We start from the raw sequence: 8223 nt of genomic DNA on the forward strand, positions 1-8223 counted from the left end.
TTAGTGTATATTTGGAAGTGATGGTCAATGTGGTGATTTTAAGAAGAAAAAAAAAAAAATAGGTACCATCGTACAAAGTACGATCACACTGACGTAGGAAGGGAGGATAATAGCGGACAGAAGAAATGAAAAACTAAAGAAAACTTATCTTTCTCCTCCGATAAATTAGAGGAATGAACAAATAAATCTTCTTACCGAAATGTTTTGTTTAGTTTTGACAATCAGTCATTTTTGACAAAATTTGAAATACTTAACAACCAACCTTAAATAACTTTTGAAACATTTTAGAAGTTTAGTTTAATCTATTTTTATCTTAAAGATTTAAATAAAAACTGATTTAAAAAAAAAAAAACAATTTTTTTGGTCAATTCAAACTTGTCCCTAACATGAGATATGATTAGTTTGTGTCAATTGTTTTTAAATCTCCTTCCCCTACGAGGCATATTAAGTACGTATATCGTTTTTATCCATTAATCATTTTTGTGTTGGGTTATGGTAATCCAACCTTTATTTGAGGAAGGTTTATCATAATCCATCTTTCCCCTCTCTTATTCCTTTTAAACCTTCTTTACTTCTCCATAATCTTATCTTTTCAACTCTTTGGTTTTACTATTTTTTTCATTTATTAAATTTTAGTCTTATTTATCAAATGTCATTTATTCTTAATTAATTTAATAATCTTAAAAAGATTTTTTTTAATTTATGAAATTATTTTTAATTAAATATTAATTGTGATTAATTTAGTGTTATATTTAACTTTTTTTTATTTTTAAAATTTTAATATTTCATGTCTTTTATTTGTTTTTAATCTTTTCAAATATTTTATTTTAAAACTAATCTATCTATATCTAAACTATTTTTGATAAATTTAAGATAAAGTGAATTTCTAAAAACCAAATTTTATTAAAATCATAGAAAATCAAAACAAAATCAAATAGTTAAATTAAATAACTTTTAAATTCTTAAATAACCTAAAAAAACGTATAACAAATATTTTAAAAATTATTTAAACTTTAAATATATAAGACTTTTATTTAAAAGAATTCAATTTAACAAATAGATTTGATTTAAGATTTATTTCAATTAAATTTTGAATCTAAAATCTTTATCAAATTATACTCATATTTTTTAAAAATTGTGGTCCTTTTTCTTCCTCCTTCCTTATTTTTATAACTTCACTAAAACAGTAATTTATTGACAATTACATAAAAAAAATTAAAACAATTATTTAAAAAAAATTAAAAATTTCAAGTTGCATTTAAAGAAATTAAAATAAATTATTTTTAAAAACTAAAACAATTTGTTAATTTACTATATGAATTTAAAATAATAATAATATACAAAAGTTTAAAATAGACATTGTTTTACGAAAAATATGACAATTTGATAAATTAAATATACAGAACTTTGTATTAGATTTAGAATCTAAATTTTTAAAAGATGTATGAAAAAATAAATTTCATCACTACCTACATAACCATTCCTCCAACACATTTTATCATAACACTATCATAACCTTATCCACATACCTCTTCCCCCAAACACATTTTTTCATAAACTCCCTTTTTAAATCCTTCCCCCAAATACATATTATGATAAAATTAAGCTACACTAACTCTCCATATCCCAAACCTTTCCCTAAACGACCCCTAAAAAATATCCAATATTTACTGCCCAAAATAAAAAAAGCATCGCATCACATGGCAATACACATATCAAATCAAACACATCTAAAACATCACCACAAGAATTTGAGAATTAGGGAGTTTCATTTCATCTTCCTTTTTTTACTTCTTTCTTTCGTCCTTTTTTCTTTCCAGCTGCGTAGTCATAAAACCCAAGTTTCGCCGTCAGGTGAACATGTACAAGAATAACAAAACGAGGAAACAAATCTAATCAGAGATTTCGGCCCAAACTTACCTGTACACGTTCACTAGGCCCTAACAAACCCCAATCCATCTCTACTTCTCATCCTTCTCCCTCACCCCCCACCAAAACAACCGAAAGAACCCGAAACCAAAACTATATACAAATTACAAAACACTTCCTCAATTAACATAGCCTAGTCTAAACAGAGTATCTGCCTCCGTTTCCCCATTAGTATTCATTGAAACAATTGAGCTTCGGCATTTGTAACATACAAATTTTCCCGGGACATCATCCGAATCTTGTATCCCTGAACATCTTGTATGCCTCCATACGCCACACAAGTCACAAGCTAGCATTCTCTCCCCATCATCATCCTTCGCTCCACAACTACAATCAACTGTCCACCGTTCTACCCCTCTCTCCATACGAAACCTGTTCAGCGCAGTCTTCACTTGGCATTTTCCTCTAATACGAACAGACTCCGTTTGTCCAAACAACAACTTGACCTGGGTGGAATCGTCTACACCCCCATGGTCGACTATTTCTTCTGCTTGAAACCTTCTGAACATCAAGTACACATCTTGGAAAGCTTTCGATGCTTCCAGCTTCAGGTCAGACATGGTAGCATTAGATGGAAGTATAACTAGTTCTGGAGGAGGTCTTGAGGAATTGTCTTTTGAGTCCTCGACAACTTCGACCTCACACAAGAGGCATATCGAAAAAGGATTCAACATCGTTGAGAGCTTCTCTGGTTTGTAATCTTTTACAAACTGCTTGCAGTCTATGAGCTTCAACGCCGAGCTCACTGCTGCTTCCCTAGTTGCCTGGGGGCCATAGTTCACCATAGAATTTGGATGCAGCATGGCGTCGTACAAGAATCTCAAATCTAACAGAAGATTTTCTTCAGACGGGTAGCTAGAGATGGATGATTCAGTGGAGTCCAAACCTGTATTCAGCAAAGCACTGCCTGGTTCAAGCCTGCATAACAACAATATTGAGAAAGATTTGCCAAAAGTGTACGAACAATATCATGAAAAAAGGATCAAACAAAGACCATTTCATTTACCTGTATTCGAAAGCACCGGATTGAGGATTGCGTTGAGCATTAACAACCATCCCATCAGATGATACTTTCCCTCCAAGATTTTTAAGACAATAATCAAGGAGTTCAGGTGGACCTGCTTTGCACACAGCACCACGAAGAGTGCGCCAAGTGACCCAATTCGAACCAGATACTGCATGCAGCACTTTCAACATTGCTTCCTCAACACGTGTAATATCACTTTTTGTCCACGAGCACAAGACCTTGGACTGCTGCTTCTCATCCGTTACATCATTAGTGGTTGATGACTTTCGAACATTATGAATCAAGCTCATCAGAAACTTGAAGAGATCTCTTACATTTACAAGCTTACATTCTGACAAAGACTGATAATATAAAATTATATCCTGCAGGTGAGAACGGGGCTTCCGTCCTTGAGATGTAAAGATTGACAAAGGTAGACTGGAGAGGGTTTCAACAGCCATTTTGTAGGCGTTGGGAGTCACAGCAAAACTACCAGCACCAAATTCATAACCCCACTCACCATACCATGGATGACCTTTTGTAATGGCATGAAGCAGCCGGTACTCAACCCCATACTTCTTGGACACATCCATTACGCTTACCTTTCTGCCAAAAGACGGGATAAAAATCAATTATTCCAGGAATCCATAACAATGAATAATATGAGAATTCCACCATTTTCAGCACAAAAGAGAGCACACGCTCAATCACTTTGTTTTTGGAACAAGGATCTACAATTCATTAAGAAAATAAAAGGAGAAACAAAACACAGCCAACCATTGACTACAGAGTGTAAACCATGAAAAGAAAATAAAAGCAGGAAAAGAGAGAGACTGAAAATCACAGAAAGCCCCAAGTTGTTACAAATGTCACTAAGAGGACAAACAGGAAAATGTTTCAACACTAAACACCACTAAGACGCTTTAATCTTGACAAGTTCAAACTGATCCACCCAACCAAGAGACTTGATTTCAAGAACTCTTAGGTTTCTTTCAAACAAAAAATCTGAGAGAATATCTTTTGAAGCATTAATCCATAACAACTGAGCTTTGGTGGGAAGAGATGGCCCGTAAAGAGCTTGGATAATATTAGATCTGATATCCTCCCCAAAACAACAGATATCGAAGAGAATACAGTCGGGGGTCAATATTTTTTTATTAATAAAAAAACAACGGAGTCTACAAGTCAATTACCAACGGAAAATATACTGTACACTTCTCATCAACTGCAGATAAAAGAACCCTAAAATACTCAAATATAGGCAAGCACCAATATCAACAAAATAGCATCTTCTCAAATACAACCTAAAGAACCCACTAGCAATAAAACATAATGCTCTACTTTATGAACATGCATTGTCCGTGAGTATCTAATTTGTAAAGGAGAATTATAACTAACAACGAGAGCTTCAAAACGCGTTCAAATACCCTCCCAGAGCATAAAATTAAAAACTTCAGGTTTCACTTAGCTTTATCGATCATGCATAGTTTGTATTAACACAGAATACCATTCCAACATAATAAATCATTAAATCAAACAAAGCTTAGAACTTAGAAGCTTACTTCTGCTATGCTTTTTCTATAGACGGCTCAAAAAGTTAGCAAACAAAAACGTTTGAAGATTAATAAAGATACTTAATGTAAATACTTTAGTTCACTATGTGAAGCAGACTGAAACAAGCTATAAATAGGTTTCCAAAACAATTCACTGTAGGGATGCCTAACCTGACTCCAAGCATTTTACAAAATCGGTCCCAAAAATCCATGATATGGCATCCTGATAAATGCTTTGAACCACCCTCCCTTCCATTGACCCTGAGTAGGTGCCCATAACCATTAGAGTGGACCACGGCATGTAAAAGATGGGTATTGTTTTCTAATTGCTGGTACACCCAGTCTTCCACATCATCTGTGCTCGTTACATGATTGCACGACTTGCATCTACAAATGGAAATATAATAAGTAACTCTTCAAAATCGTGACAAAAAAAAAAAAAAACCAAACCAATGCTTAGACATAGAGAGCCATAAATATCAAAATCTTCAAGATAAGAAAAGTTAAGAGGTATACCATCATTCAACTATAACAATTTTAGTTCTACACATCAAAATAATGAAGGAACCAAATGCAAACATAAGAAAATGAATTTTAAGAAGAGCTTATTCGGCTACACTGTTTAAATGCAAAGGAAAGAAATGGCAGTTATGATCCAAGAACCAGAAGTATTATTCACTTTCTACACGCATCAATGTAAGATTTGACATATAGATTAAAGTTTACTTATAAATCACGTGACGTAGGCTAAGAATTCTGTAAATCAATCATCCAGCAAAAATTATAACCAAGTCCAAGTTCAATTCTAGTCTTGAAATAAATCACACAAACCCATTGAGCTATAAGGAAGAACAAAGGTAAAAAAAAGAAAATGAATGAAAAATCTGGATTGTTGAGTCCAGAATAAGCATAAACGAGGGAAAGGGGTGTGGTTAATGAGCTCACTTGGACTCGGAGAGATGCAAGACGTCTCCACAGCACATACATGGCTTATGATAGCCTCCAATGGAGCTTCCATTAGCCTTTATAATGAAATGGTAGCGTTTCGCGCACACAGGATGTGCACTCCAGCCTATTCATTGCCATACAATTTCAAACAATTCAAATCAACCATCAAACAAAACACCCTCTTGGGTGTTCTTGAAGAGTAGTAATCCATAAGGGTGTGATAACCAAAAAGATAAAAATTAGAAAAGAAAAATCAAATGAATTTGATATTCAAAAAGTTAAAAAGATAAACAAAATGGGAAGAAGAGAAAGATGAATGAAATAATTTAATATTCAGAAGAAAAGAAGATCACGCAGCTACGTATTTTGTCGGCATTTCCGAGCTGTGGGACATTGTATACACAAACAAACAATCCTCAATTTCCATGAAAATGACTCTCTTTTCTTTTTATTTTTCATTTTCTCTCTGTTAAAAGAAAAAGATACCTCCACTCCACTCCACCCCCACCCACTTTGCAAAAAGAAATACATAAATAAATAAATAGTCAGACTTCCCCCTTACATACGCTTTATAGTATAGTAATTCAAACTCATTTAGTCTATGTATCAATTAAATTAAATTAAATTAAATTAAATTAAATTAAAAGTTAATAAATAAAAGAAAAGAAAAGAAAAGAAAAGAAAAGCTAAAGAAAGTATGATGATAATGATCATTGATCATTTTGCATTTTTCATTATTCATTTTTCATTCATCACCCACTACGACAAAACCGTACTCCTAAAGTTTCGAATTAGCTGTCACTCAAACATTAACATAACATAATAATATCCGATTAATTCCCTACAGCATTCAGCCACGTGTAGCACATCCAACGGCTGATTTCCGGAGACCCATCAAATCGAGGGCCCCACAGAAGAAGAAGAAGAAGAGGAAGGAAAAAATGAATCGCCGGCAAAGGAAGAAAAGTGAGACTCACCCACGACACGGCACTGATCGCAATAAACGGATCTGGATCTGGGGACGTCTTCTTCGACGATATCAAGATAAACGACGGCAGGTTGAGAATCGGGGCCGTGAACGAGGTCGCCGACACGGAAGAGGATTTGCCAGGTGAGAAGGTGAGGGAACAAGGAAGAAGGAGGGGGAAGAAGTGCATGTTTAGAAAGAAAAGTACGAACGTTGGAGCGGAAAGGGGCGGTGAAGACATGGTCGGAATGATCGGAATCGGACATGGGGGAGGAGGAGGAGGAAGAAGAAGAAGGGAAAGAAAGGAAATCGAAGAGATCAGCAGTGACACGTCTCTTCATTCTCTTGAGGGGACGAGCGTTAACGACCATAGCTGAAAGGAAGGAAGAAGAGAGAAACAGACGGCGGAGATTAGGGTTAAGCGTTAGGAAGAACTGGAAGAAGGAAGACCCAGCAATAGCGGTTTAGGGTTTTTTTTTTTTTCTTTTTCTTTTTCTTTTCTTTTCTTTTCTTCGGTTCGAATCTCTTTTTGTGGGTTTTTTTTTTCTTTCTTTTTAATTTTGAAATTAGTGAGTGTTTGTTTTTTGTGTTTAGGGTTTGGTTGTTGGACTGAGGAGGAATTAAATTTGGGGAATTATTTGAAAGAAAAGGAAAAGAAGAGAATAGAGTTGAGTCGGTTTGTTTAGAGAGAGAGAGTTTGCTTTTTTCTAATTTAAAAAGATAAAAACGAAAAAGGAAAAAGTTGAATTTGAATAAGTGAGAGAAAGAGATGATTTTTAAGGAAAAGAAGGACCGCTCTCTCCTTTACGAGAATCAGACTCCTCTACCCATTTTTCTTTTTCCTTTTTCTTTTAATTCATTCTACTTTAATATTTTCATATTCTAGACTTAACTGGAACAAATGATTTGGTTCTATTTTAAAAAATATAAAAGTTGGTTTCATCTAATATTTTTTGTTTTAAAACTTTCCTCCCAGATTTGTTAATTTAGCCTCTCTCCCTATTTGTTGGCTTCGTTTTTAAATTATTTTGTTTTTAGAACATTTAAAATATAACAATACTCCTAAATATTTATCGTTTATATAATAAAATTAAAAAAGTGTAAAATTAGATTAATTTTTTATAAATTTTATATATGCCCTTATAGATTTTAATTATTGCAGAAACGATTCTTCACTTCTTTTTCTTCTTTTTATTTGTGATTTATTCATTTGCTTTTTTAGACTTCTTTCATGTTGGATATTCTTCTCCGTCCTCCTCATCTTTGAGAATATTAAGATCGTTTATATTTCTCTATCAAGATCATTGCAGTGAGTTTGTTTTTTGTATGAATTCTAAATTTCGTTTTTGTTTGAATTATTTAGATGATTAGAAAATTTTGTTAAGAATTCTATATTTCATTATGAGGATCGTTTTTGTTTTTGTTTTTTTTTTTCTTTTTTTAAGGATTCTAAATTTCGTTTTCGTTTCAACTGTTTAAAAATTTTAAATGTTTCTGTAAAAATTTTGTATTTCATTATAAAAATCGTTAGATTGAAGTTTTTTACGATCATTTACATTGAACAACACAATCATTTACGAATATCAACACGATTGTTTTCCCATGTCAACACGATCGTTTACTACATTCAATATGATCATTTGTCATGGGCAACACAATCATTTTATGTATATTATTTCATTGCACCATCATTTACCCATGTCATCACGATCATTTATTACATTCAATACGATCGTTTGTCATGATTAACACGATCGTTTTATGTATATTATGAAAATAGATTCAATTGGATGAGGTTGATAGAATTATCTATTTTACTG

General features: G+C 33.2%; 1 protein-coding gene across 1 annotated transcript; it reads right to left on the reverse strand.

Annotated features, from left to right (window-relative positions):
• Nucleotides 1-1750: 1750 nt before the first annotated feature.
• LOC103491542 (PHD finger protein At1g33420) lies at nucleotides 1751-7367 on the reverse strand. Its single transcript, XM_008451531.3, has 5 exons — nucleotides 6414-7367; nucleotides 5434-5560; nucleotides 4660-4875; nucleotides 2936-3541; nucleotides 1751-2847 (listed from the first exon to the last, which is right to left on the reverse strand). Exons 1-5 carry the CDS (start codon nucleotides 6772-6774, stop codon nucleotides 2049-2051), a joined length of 2109 nt encoding a protein of 702 aa, XP_008449753.1. The 5' UTR covers nucleotides 6775-7367; the 3' UTR covers nucleotides 1751-2048.
• Nucleotides 7368-8223: the final 856 nt, after the last annotated feature.

This window comes from Cucumis melo, chromosome 8, assembly GCF_025177605.1.
Source record: "Cucumis melo cultivar AY chromosome 8, USDA_Cmelo_AY_1.0, whole genome shotgun sequence".
Classification (NCBI taxonomy): domain Eukaryota; kingdom Viridiplantae; phylum Streptophyta; class Magnoliopsida; order Cucurbitales; family Cucurbitaceae; genus Cucumis; species Cucumis melo.